The sequence below is a fragment of the Aquarana catesbeiana genome, linkage group LG07 (genome assembly GCF_042186555.1).
Source record: "Aquarana catesbeiana isolate 2022-GZ linkage group LG07, ASM4218655v1, whole genome shotgun sequence".
NCBI lineage: Eukaryota > Metazoa > Chordata > Amphibia > Anura > Ranidae > Aquarana > Aquarana catesbeiana.
The window spans coordinates 198,506,704-198,520,204 of NC_133330.1; the positions used below are offsets into that span (position 1 = coordinate 198,506,704).

The 13,501-nt window shown below is 41.0% G+C and overlaps 1 protein-coding gene across 1 annotated transcript in view; it reads right to left on the bottom strand.

The window, feature by feature from the left end:
- Positions 1–13,501, bottom strand: part of NEK7 (NIMA related kinase 7) — a 242,607-nt gene that overhangs the window by 38,930 nt on the left and 190,176 nt on the right. The window contains exon 8 of the mRNA XM_073592966.1: positions 9,516–9,610. Within this exon, the coding sequence (XP_073449067.1) occupies positions 9,516–9,610 (95 nt within the window). The remainder of the gene's footprint in view (positions 1–9,515; positions 9,611–13,501) is intronic.

The following is a 13,501-nucleotide window of genomic DNA, read 5'->3' on the forward strand; positions in this document are numbered from 1 at the left end:
ATTGCTAACAGTTTTTTTGCTAGCATTTTGGTGAACTGGCAAGCACCAGCCCCAGGCAGCATCATGTTAGCGCCAGTACCGCTAACACCCACGCACGTCAATCCTAATTGGGAACCCACCACTTCTGCAGCGCCCGTACTTCCCCCATTCACATCCCCAACCAAATGCAGTCGGCTGCATGAGAGGCATTTTTATGTCCTCCCGAGTACCCCTACCCAACGAACCCCCCAAAAAAAGATGTCATGTCTGCAGCAAGCGCGGATATAGGCGTGACACCCGCTATTATTGTCCCTCCTGTCCTGACAATCCTGGTCTTTGCATTGGTGAATGTTTTGAACGCTACCATGCACTAGTTGAGTATTAGCGTAGGGTACAGCATTGCACAGACTAGGCACACTTTCAGAGGGTCTCCCAAGATGCCATCGCATTTTGAGAGACCCGAACCTGGAACCGGTTACAGTTATAAAAGTTAGTTACAAAAAAAAAAGTGTAAAAAAAAAAAATATATAAAATAAAAAAAAATTGTTGTCGTTTTATTGTTCTCTCTCTATTCTCTCTCTCTATTGTTCTGCTCTTTTTTACTGTATTCTATTCTGCAATGTTTTATTGTTATTATGTTTTATCATGTTTGTTTTTCAGGTATGCAATTTTTTATACTTTACCGTTTACTGTGCTTTATTGTTAACCATTTTTTTGTCTTCAGGTACGCCATTCACGACTTTGAGTGGTTATACCAGAATGATGCCTGCAGGTTTAGGTATCATCTTGGTATCATTCTTTTCAGCCAGCGGTCGGCTTTCATGTAAAAGCAATCCTAGCGACTAATTAGCCTCTAGACTGCCTTTACAAGCCGTGGGAGGGAATGCCCCCCCCCACCGTCTTCCGTGTTTTTCTCTGGCTCTCCTGTCTCAACAGGGAACCTGAGAATGCAGCCGGTGATTCAGCCAGCTGACCATAGAGCTGATCAGAGACCAGAGTGGCTCCAAACTTCTCTATGGCCTAAGAAACCGGAAGCTACGAGCATTTTATGACTTAGATTTCGCCGGATGTAAATAGCGCCATTGGGAAATTGGGGAAGCATTTTATCACACCGATCTTGGTGTGGTCAGATGCTTTGAGGGTAGAGGAGAGATCTAGGGTCTAATAGATCCCAATTTTTTCAAAAAAGAGTACCTGTCACTACCTATTGCTATCATAGGGGATATTTACATTCCCCGAGATAACAATAAAAATGATTAAAAAAAAAAAAAAAAATGAAAGGAACAGTTTAAAAATAAGATAAAAAAGAAAAAAAAAATTAAGAAAAAAAAAAAAAGAAAAAGCACCCCTGTCGCCCCCTGCTCTTGCGCTAAGGCGAACGCAAGCGGCGGTCTGTCGTCAAACGTAAACAGCAATTGCACCATGCATGTGAGGTATCACCGCGAAGGTCAGATCGAGGGCAGTAATTTTAGCAGTAGACCTCCTCTGTAAATCTAAAGTGGTAACCTGTAAAGGCTTTTAAAAATGTATTTATTTTGTTGCCACTGCACGTTTGTGCGCAATTGTAAAGCATGTCATGTTTGGTATCCATGTACTCGGCCTAAGATCATCTTTTTTATTTCATCAAACATTTGGGCAATATAGTGTGTTTTAGTGCATTAAAATTTTAAAAAGTGTGTTTTTTCCCCAAAAAATGCATTTGAAAAATCGCTACGCAAATACTGTGTGAAAAAAAATAATGAAACACCCACCATTTTAATCTGTAGGGCATTTGCTTTAAAAAAATATATAATGTTTGGGGGTTCAAAGTAATTTTCTTGCAAAAAAAAATAGCTTTTTCATGTAATCAAAAAGTGTCAGAAAGGGCTTTGTCTTCAAGTGGTTAGAAGAGTGGGTGATGTGTGACATAAGCTTCTAAATGTTGTGCATAAAATGCCAGGACAGTTCAAAACCCCCCCAAATGACCCCATTTTGGAAAGTAGACACCCCAAGCTATTTGCTGAGAGGCATGTCAAGTCCATGGAATATTTTATATTGCGACACACGTTGCGGGAAAGAGACAAATTTTTTTTTTTTTTTTGCACAAAGTTGTCACTAAATGATATATTGCTCAAACATGCCATGGGAATATGTGAAATTACACCCCAAAATACATTCTGTTGCTTCTCCTGAGTATTGGGATACCACATGTGTGGGACTTTTTGGGAGCCTAGTCGCGTACGGGACCCCGAAAACCAAGCACCGCCTTCAGGCTTTCTAAGGGCGTGAATTTTTGATTTCACTCTTCACTATCACAGTTTCGGAGGCCATGGAATGCCCAGGTGGCACAAAACCCCCCCAAATGACCCCATTTTGGAAAGTGGACACACCAAGCTATTTGCTGAGAGGTATAGTGAGTATTTTGCAGACCTCACTTTTTGTCACAAAGTTTTGAAAATTGAAAAAAGAAAAAAAAAAATCTTTTTTCTTGTCTTTCTTCATTTTCAAAAACAAATGAGAGCTGCAAAATACTCACCATGCCTCTCAGCAAATAGCTTGGGGTGTCTACTTTCCAAAATGGGGTCATTTGGGGGGGGTTTTGTGCCACCTGGGCATTCCATGGCCTCTGAAACGGTGATAGGCAGTGAAGAGTAAAATCAAAAATTCACGCCCTTAAAAACGCTGAAGGCGGTGATTGGTTTTCGGGGCCCCGTACGCGGCTAGGCTCCCAAAAAGTCCCACACATGTGGTATCCCCATACTCAGGAGAAGCAGCTAAATGTATTTTGGGGTGCAATTCCACATATGCCCATGGCCTGTGTGAGCAATATATCATTTAGTGACAACTTTGTGCAAAAAAAAAAAAAAAAAAAGTGTCACTTTCCCGCAACTTGTGTCAAAATATAAAATATTCCATGGACTCAATATGCCTCTCAGCAAATAGCTTGGGGTGTCTACTTTCCAAAATGGGGTCATTTGGGGGGGGGGGGGGGGGTTTGTGCCACCTGGGCATTCCATGGCCTCCGAAACTGTGATAGGTAGTGAAGAGTGAAATAAAAAATTTACACCCTTAGAAATCCTGAAGGCGGTGATTGGTTTTCGGGGTCCCGTACGCGGTTAGGCTCCCAAAAAGTCCCACACATGTGGTATTCCCATACTCAGGAGAAGCAGCTGAATGTATTTTGGGGTGCAATTCCACATAGGCCCATGGCCTGTGTGAGCAATATATCATTTAGTGACAACTTTTTGTAAATATTTTTTTTTTTTGTCATTATTCAATCACTTGGGACAAAAAAAATAAATATTCAATGGGTTCAACATGCCTCTCAGCAATTTCCTTGGGGTGTCTACTTTCCAAAATGGGGTCATTTGGGGGGGTTTTGTACTGCCCTGCCATTTTAGCACCTCAAGAAATGACATAGGCAGTCATAAACTAAAAGCTGTGTAAATTCCAGAAAATGTACCCTAGTTTGTAGACGCTATAACTTTTGCGCAAACCAATAAATATACGCTTATTGACATTTTTTTTACCAAAGACATGTGGCCGAATAAATTTTGGCCTAAATGTATGACTAAAATTGAGTTTATTGGATTTTTTTTATAACAAAAAGTAGAAAATATCATTTTTTTTTCAAAAATTTCAGTCTTTTTCCGTTTATAGCGCAAAAAATAAAAACCGCAGAGGTGATCAAATACCATCAAAAGAAAGCTCTATTTGTGGGAAGAAAAGGACGCAAATTTCGTTTGGGTACAGCATTGCATGACCGCACAATTAGCAGTTAAAGCGACGCAGTGCCAAATTGGAAAAAGACCTCTGGTCCTTAGGCAGCATAATGGTCCGGGGCTCAAGTGGTTAAGCAACACCCTTTTATAATCAACTGTTTGGTGGACACCTGTTTAATGAATAGTTAATAATAATTTCTTGGTTGCAATCAATGGATTTGTGGGAGTATATTGTAGTACAGTGTACCATAGAAAATGTGGATTCTGAATAGAAAGTAAAGGTTTTCTGACAAATGAGGGTGTACTCATTTATGCTTCTGTGGTGGAGCATGCAGCTGCTGCCCCACCACAGTAGATGTACTGTGGCAGGGTGGCAAGTAGTTAAAGTGTTTGTTACCCTAGAAAAAAAATGGATCCTGTTGCTTTAAAGCATGTTATACAGCACAATGCTTGTGCTCTGTAATTTGGCCCCCTTTATCACCTGAAATACTTGGCTGATTCTGCCCCCCCGTAAACTAACCACGGTTTATCAGGGCTGCTGACATTGTGATCAGTTTACGTGCCTCCGTCATCGGCTGCCATCTGATGCTCTCTTGGGTCTCCCTCTGTCCTCCTTCCCCTCTAAGCCAGCTCTCACTAGTGCAGCTCTGCTTTTCTCCCCGCTGATACAAAATGATGTTATGTTTATACCACCCCCATTGTTCGATAAGAACACGTGTGTGTCCTAGTGTCTTTTTTTTTTTTTTTAATATAAAGCACAGATTTCTACCTGATTTCACAGGCGCTCACGTGACTCTTTGGCTCTCTTCTTCTCGGCTGATCAGCGGGAGTTCTCGGCCCCGCACGCTGGAGCTGTCAAGACGGAGAGAGCCCGGAGGCGATGTGAAATCAGGTAGAAATCGGCTAGGACACATGTTCTTATCCAACAATGGGGATGGTATAAACATAACATAGCTTAACAACCACATTAAGTATGAAAACTATACCATAAAGGGAGAAGAGATCCATCACCTAAGTACACTAGCAAAAACACGGAGGTCTCACGGAGCAAGGTAGGGTTATAGGGGTATGCCCAGAAAGGAGGGGTTTGATGTCTAAAAACATTTCCAGCGTCCAAGACCTAGGCTCCTCCTCCTCCCCCATATAGGAAACACCACTCTCCTCCCCATATAGGAAACACCACCCTCCTCATGCTTTTAAATTGTAGCCTCCCCATCAGACCTCAGTTCTTTAAGGTGGATGTAAACCCGATTCATGAAATTTGTCTGTAGTGTTTACTTATCTCTCTCCAAAGCCCTAAGTCCAGTGTCTTTCTGATTCTCGGCTCTGCGGTTATCAGCATAACTTCTGACAATCTCTCCGACAACCGAGATAAAACCAGCCTGAAATTTGTGTCAGGGATGGTGCATAGAAATAAATCAGCAGTCAGCTGGTCTATTCTCAGCACAACTCTGCACATTTCTTCCTTTCCTTGTGAAGAGGGGGTATGCGTGCCTTTCCTCCAATCAGCTGTCACAGAATCCACACCCAGTGGTGGAAAAGGAAGAGAAAATTCTAAAACGATGTGCACTTTCTAAACAGTCAAGAAAGTAGAAGACAGCACATACAGTGCCTTGAAAAATTGATACCCCTTGACATTTTGTCATGTTACAACCAAAAAACGTAAATATTTTTATTGGGATTTTTTTACAAATAAATAAGTGAAAAGTGTGGCGTGTATTTGTATTCAGCCCCCCTGAGTCAATACTTTGAGGAACCACCTTTCGCTGCAAGTCTTTTTGGGGATGTCTCTACCAGCTTTGTACATCTGGAGTGAAATTTTTGCCCATTCTTCTTTGCAAAATAGCTCAAGCTCTGTCAGATTGGATGTAGAACGTCTGAACAACAATTTTCAAGTCTTCCCAAAGATTCTCAATGAGATTTAGATCTGAACTGGGCCATTCTAACACATGAATATGCTTTGATCTAAAACATTTCATTGTAGCTCTGGCTATATGTTTAGGGTCGTTACCCTGCTGGAAGGTGAATCCTCCGCCCCAGTCTCAAGTCTTTTGCAGACTCGAACAAGTTTTCTTCTAAGATTGCCTTGTATTTGACTCCATCCATCTTCCTATCAAACTCTGATCAGCTTCCCTGTCCCTGCTGAAGAAAAGCATCCCCACAACATGATGCTGCCACCACCATGTTTCACGGTGGGAATGGTGTATTCAGGGTGATGTGCAGTGTTAGTTTTCTGCCACACAGTTAAATTTTGGTCTCATCTGACCAGAGCACCTTCTTCCACATGTTTTTTGTCCCCCCCCCACATGGCTTCTCGTAAAATGCAAGCAGGACTTCTTATTGCTTTCTTTCAACAATGGCTTTCTTCTTGCCACTCTTCCATAAAGGACAGATTTGTGGAGTGCATGACTAATAGTTGTCCTGTGGACAGATTCTTCCACCTGAGATGTGGAGCTCTGCAGCTCCTCCAGAGTTACCATGGATCTCTTGGCTGCTTCTCTGATTAATGCTCTCCTTGCCCGGCCTGTCAGTTTAGGTAGACGGCCATGTCTTGGAAGGTTTGCAGTTGTGCCACTCTCTTTCTATTTTCGGAAGAAGGATTGAATAGTGCTCGGTGAGATGTTCAAGGCTTGGGATTTTTTTTTTTTATAACCTAACCTCGCTTTAAACTTCCACAACTTTATCCCTGACCTGTCTGGTGTGCTTTGTGGCCTTTATGATGCTGTTGTTCACTAAGCTTCTCTAACAAACCTCTGAGGAATTCACAGAACAGCTGCATTTATACTGAAATTAAACTACACTCATGTGGACTTTATTTACTAATTAGTTGACTTCTGAAGGCAATTGGTTCCACTAGATTGTAGTTAGGGGTACCAGAGTAAAGGGGGCTGAATACAAATACAAGCCACACTTTTCAGATATTTGTAAAAAAATTTGGAAAACAATTTATCATTTTCCTTCCACTGTCTATCACATAAAATCCCAATAAAATACATTTACATTTTTGGTTGTAACATGAAAAAATGTGGAAAATTTCAAGGGGTATGAATACCGTTTCAAGGCACTGTACACAAGTAAAACTTAAGTAGGGAGATTTGTTTAATCTCTGTGTATCGTCTGAGGCTGTTCACTTCACTGGGTATATCCACTTTAGGAGCACCTCTGGCCAGCTGTGGAGACAAACAAGCACAAACCATACAGAACAAGGGCACATTCCACAAACCCTTTACTCTTTCAAATTAACCACTTGCCTACCAGACCAATTCTGACATTTCTCTCCATGTAAAAATTATAATTTTTTTTTGCTAGAATATTACACATTACCCTCAAACATTATATATGTTTTTTTTTTTTTTTTTTTAAGCAGAGACCCTAGAAGAATAAAATGGCGGACATTGCAACTTTTTATCACGCATAGTATTTCCACAGCAATTTTTCAAAAGTGTTTTTGGAAAAAAAAAAAGTTTCATGCATAAAAAACAAAAAAACAAAACAAAAAAAAACAAGTCAAGTTAGCCCAATTTTTTTTTGCATAATGCGAAAGATATTACGCCGCGTAAATAGATATCCAACATGTCATGCTTCAAAATTGCACACTCTCGTGGAATGGCGCCAAACTTTGGTACTTAAAAATCCCCATAGGACCCACATTTTTTTTACAGGTTACATGTTTTGAGTTAAAGAGGAGGTCTTGGGCTAGAATTTTTGCTCTCGCTCCAATGTTCGCGGCGATACTTCACGTGTATTTTGAATGCCGTGGGCGCGATTTACGTATGCGTTCGCTTCTGTGAGTGAGCACGTGGGGACAGGAGCGCTTTAAATGTTTATTTTTTTATTGTTAAATTTTACTTTTATTTTTCTAGTTTGATGCTTTCTTTTTACATTTTTTTTCTTTTATCACTTTTATTCCCATTACAAGGCATGTAAACACCCCTTGTAATATGAATAGCAGTGATGGGAGTAAGTCACACATGTGCAAGTCATAAGCAAGTCTCAAGTCTTAACCTTCAAGTCATAAGCAAGTCCCAAGTTACTGTGGCGAAAAGCAAGCAAGTCAAGTCGAGTCCCTGCCAGAAGTCAAGCAAGTCAAGTCAAGTCATTTATTTTGGTCAAGTCACAAATTAAGTCAAAATACTGATCTACCCCGAAGCCGGGACTCGGGGGGAGCTTTCTATTGTGGGGGGGGGGGGGGGGTTTGGCGGCGTTTTTTTTTTTTATCATTTTTTTCACACAAATAGAGCTTTCCTGCGGTGGTATTTAATCCCCGTTGGTTTTTAATTTTTTTGCTAAATAAATGAAAAGGCTTAAAATTTTTAAAAATTACGCCTTTTTCTTCGTTTCTGTTATAACATTTTGCAAATGAATCTTTCTTCATAAATTAAGGCCAAAATTTACACTGCTACATTGCTTTGGTGAAAAGAACTCTAATCAGTGTATATTATTTAGACTGTGTAAAAGTTATAGAGTCCACAAACTAGGGTATATATATCTGAAAATTGATGAATCCTGATGTACTGATGGCCTGTCATTTCTTGAGGCCTGAAAACACCAGGACAGTACAAATATCCCCTAAATGACCCATTTTTGGAAAGCAGACAGTTCAATATATTTAGTAAGAGGCAGAGTGAGTTTTTTGAAGTTGTAATTTTTTTGTCACAATTTTTTTGCAAATTAGGAAATTCTATATATTTTTCTTAAAATGCTTTACGTACTGCCACCAGTGCAGTATAGAGTCAACATATAACTGATGTGGCGGTGATCAGGGACACTAACTTGAAACAAAAAGTAAAACAATTAAATAAAATAATTGTCTTCAATTCTTTTCTGATTAATTTTTTTTTACTTTATTATATATATATATTTTTTTTTTTACATACAGTGATCAGAGCAATACAGTGTTACCATAGTAACACTACTCTGGAGAGGTGATCAGGATTTTTTTTTTTTAACACACTGCTTATAATTGAATTTCACAGTTATAAGCAACCATTTTTCTTAATTAAAACTATTCAGTGTTTAGCCACAGCCAATTACATGGTACAGATGGGCTGTGATTGGCCCTGTCTGTACCATGTGATCACTATGACCAGAGAGATTACCACAAAAGTACACAATGAAAAGGTATGAATCACAGCCTTTTATTGTGTACAATTGACATGTGATTTGCAGTGATTGGCCACAGCGATCACATGGTAGCGGTGGCGGGCCGGTACAGTGATCTGTCATCGGCTGTGTCCGGTGACACATTGTGCCGGGGCGCACTGCTGGAAGGACATCATATGACGGCCTCCTAGGATAACAGGACTCCCACTCAGCCATCATTACGAAGGACTGGGGCAGGAGGGGGGTTAAAAAATGATAAAGAAAAACTATTTTGACGATTTGTATGAATTTCTTTGTTAGTTTAATGTCCATTAACTGACAAAAAAAGTGCTGCGCATGTACCTACCTCCTCAGCTACATCATGAAATATAACAGCACAACTGAGCTTTTATTTCTTTGTTCAGACCTGACATGTTGATAAGGGTTGACTACGCCACACAGGTTCAAATGTTTTTAAATTCATGAACATCTCCTAAATGCACATTAGTGCACAGGCGCAGTCAAGTACTAGATTTTTCCCAGCTGGGCTGCAAACAGTGTGGGAGGAAACAGCGGTTTGTGGGATGTAGGTGGGTTGGACATATAGCTGTGTGTGCTGAGATAGCATGGGGAGATTTTTTTTTTTCTTTCAAAAAGATGAACTTGTACTTCAATTTTCAGAAAGCCAAATCTGTAAACCAGTAAATACAGCAGAACACCACTTTCTGCTGCACAACAGATAACAATAATTACCTCATACAACAGACATCCTAATGACCAAATATCAGATTTGAAGTTGTATCCGTTTTCATGTATCCTTTCTGGTGACATGTAATATGGGGTACCAACTGTAAACAAGGGGGAAAAAAAAAATCACTGAGCCAAATATTGTTCGTAAAAGGCAATGTAAGCAAGTTTATGATACATTTTAGCTATAGAAAACCTATTGCTGTCTCATTACCACCTCTGAAACAATTCCAACTTTAAAACTTTTGCACCCTGCTGAATTACAATATGTAGTTATGTAGTTCAACAAGAGATGATTCCACACAGTGTGTCCAAAAATCAAGTGATTAGAAATCAAAAGTGACAATAGTAACAGTGGTGTATGGTCACCTTGATCTGCTTCACACTGTTGTGATTAGTCATAAGGTTTGTTGTAAATAATAATTTAGCTCCTTAACCACTTTGGCATGAAACACATCAAGGTGTTCATATGCTACAGTTACTACTACGGTCTTTGATTTCTAATCAACCTGATCTTCAGTTAAGGTGAACAAACAAAATCAATTGAGACCTATATTAATAATCATTACGATGCATAATGTCAAAATCAGCGTACATAAATGTAGTCCGTGTGAAGGTTATAGAGTCTAAAAACTATGGATAGGATAGATTTTATATATATATATATATATATATATATACTTTTTTTTTTTTTAACGGATCAGCCCTGATGTACTGACTGTCTATCTAATTTCTTGAGGCCCTAAAATGCCAGGACAGTGCAAATACACCCCAAATTACCCCTTTTGGAAACTGAACAGTCCTAGGTATTTGGTAATAGGCAGGGTGAGTTTTTTGAAGTTGTAATTTTTTTTGTCACAATTTTTTGGAAATTTAAGAAATTAAACAGTTTTCTTTTCACATTTTTTTTTTTTTAACATATCGTCACCAGAGCAGTGTCACCATATGACTAGTGTAGCAGTGATTAGGGACACTGACTGGTGGTCACTGTATATAAGCAATCAAATTTATGTATGGCATGAGTATGTGTCCTCATCCTCTGAGTTGATCCCCACTATGAAACACAGGAGGACAAACAGCGCTTTAAATCTCTCCCTCTTGCACAATGTTGTCTCTCCCTCTTGTGAACCTTGTGGAGGAAGATCTGAATTGTGCTAGAGGGAGAGACTTCTTCCACAATTGACCAGCATTTGAGCCAAAGGATTCTCCGCATATGGACAGAGGAGGGCTCATTCTGGAAATTTAGCAAAGAGTACCTGTCAAGCCATTTACACATTAGGTAAAGTCACAGGTGGTGGTGAATGGAGTAGCCTGTTAAGATGGAGTCAGGGTCCTAGGCCATGCATTTAGTCCAGATAGCTCAGGATTATCCTCTACAGGGTACATTAGTGTCTTGTTTAAACAAGAAATGGCTGTCTCAATCCACAGGGACTTTGCACGGTAAGTTCAGTGATCTTACTATACAAGCTTCAAAGCCTATAGGAGCTCCGGTCAGAACCATTGTACTAACGATCCAACGTTAGTACAGCGATCCCCCCCACTTAGCTGTTGTGTTCTGACAGGGGGACGGCCCCTCCACCACAACACCCCGATCAGTGCTCTCGCTCCCAGCTATTGGTGACTGTCGCCCAGAGGGTACTAGGGCCAGTGAAAAGAGACAAACACCAAACCCCCCCCCCCAAATGCAGAGGACAAACAGAGTCTGAGTGATCAGCCATGTGAGGTGCAAAAGGTGCCCACTGGGTATTTACCACCTTTGCTGCTGTGGAGAGGGAAGGATGAGGCCTTCTGTACCAGGCACCATAGGCTGCTAAACCCAGGAAGACATTCCAGGATCACTGTGCTGTACTGTGGGAGTCGGAAGCCAGGTAGTGCCCCATGAAAAAGATAATAGTGCATACATGAGCAGTGTAGCCACGGCAGTTGAGGGCATGCAGTAGCGGCCGTGTGCCACACATGTGTCCATGGCCCCAGACCTGTATAGCACTCTGCTGCTAACTCAACATGATGCACAGTGTGCCACAAAGGGGGCCATGCAGAATCCAGTGCCCAAAGTGACATTACAGACCAGCCTTGCATCTTCATTCTGGCTGGGTCTGGGTACAGTCCCCCAAGGTTCAACCAAAAAAAAAAAAAAAAAAAAAAAAAAAAAAAAAAAAGATTCAAACTTTGCAAAATGGAGTCACAGTGACTTTGGTGTAGCAATGAATATTGACAGAATCTACTTAAAAAAGATAAAAAAAAAAAAGAAAACTCACAAAAAGGAGGTAAGCTTCGCTGTACAGAAAAAAAATGTCCAACAGCAAGGGAAATGTTCCTGCAGCTTTCTTTTTGGCCAATCATCTGAAGGTAGCCCTCTACTGTATGAGTAGGAGAATAACATTTTGCACTAATTAAAAAAAAACATTTGCAAGGCTATTCTTAATTTGTGCATGAAAGCAGCACCAGCCTTGCAGTTTTCTTTGGCTGCTTTGACTTCTCTCCCCCCTAATTCTAAGTATGCTTATGCTGTGTATTAAAAAAAAAAAATCTTACTTGTCAACTTAGCGTAAAAAAAAATTAAAAATTAATAACATTTCTTTCCACATTTTCCAAAATCTTTTTTGCTTTTTGCTAATTTTATTTATTTTGTGCGGTAATTAATGTAACTAAAAAGCCTAAGGACCAGTTCACACTGGTGCAATGCCAGACATCGTTTGTGATTTGCAGATCACATGCAATTTCTGTGCGCTGCGAATTCAGCCAAACTGTTTGGCTGAATGTGCAAGCATTTGGACCAAACTCGTGCAGGACCCTTTTTTCTGTCCGCACCAGAATCGGATCGCATGGGTGTTCACGCCCATGCGATCCAATTCTTATCTAAACTCAGAGTTTGCACTGCGATCCGATCTGGGGGTGTCATCAATTTTGTATTGATGCAGTGGTTCACATAGGGCAGTGAGAATGGCCAGCAATTCAGGGTTAATGCGGGAACCCACAATGGATTGGCAGGGTTTCCCGCATCGCACCAGTTTGAACTGAGCCTAAAGGTGCTCTTTGGATGTTGGGCCTCTCTATGTGGCTGGGCTGTGGATGCTATCGCCATACTCAGGAAAAGTAGCAGAATGTGTTTTGGGGTGCAATTGCAAGTATGCCTATACAGTGTGTGAGATTTAACTTGTTTAACCACTTGCCTACACCCCCTTCCTGCCCAGGCCATTTTTCAGCTTTCAGCGCTGTCGCACTTTAAATGACAATTGCGCAGTTGTGCTACACTATACCCAAACAAATTTTTTATCCTTTTCTTCACACAAATAGAGCTTTCTTTGGTGGTATTTAATCACTGCTGGGTTGTTTTTTTTGTAAAAAATAAAAGACCAAAAATTTTGAAAAAAATGTTTACTTTTTTTTCTGTCAGTAAATGTTGTAACTAAATCATTTTCCGCCTTCACTGATGTGCGCTGATGAGGTGGCACTGATAGGCTGAACTGGTGGGCATGGATGAGGCGGCACTGATAAGCTGAACTGGTGGGCATGGATGAGGCGGCACCGATAGGCTGTGAGATGGCACCGATAGCCTGAACTGCTGGGCATTGATGAGGTGGCACTCATAAGGAGGCACCAATATGCCGCACTTATGGGCACTGTTAGGCGGCACCGATAGGCGGTACTGATGGGCATTTATGGGCAGCACTGATTGCCAGCACTGACTGGCATTGCTAATGGGCACTGATTGGTGAGCAATGGTGGGAACTGATTGGTGATTGGCCTCTGTCAGTGTGAGGCGAGGAGAGCCAATTACCGGCATCTCAGTGTTTACATGTGACCGGCTGTGATTGAACACAGCCGATCACATGGTTAAAGAGCCGCGGCTCTTTACAGAGATAGGGGTGACGCCGTGTCCTAGCAACATGGCGCGGCCACACAAGAGCGGCTGTTCTGCGACACCGTCACATGACGTTGTCCCAGAACAGAGGCCGCACCGCCCGGCGTCATTTGACGGTGGGCGGGCG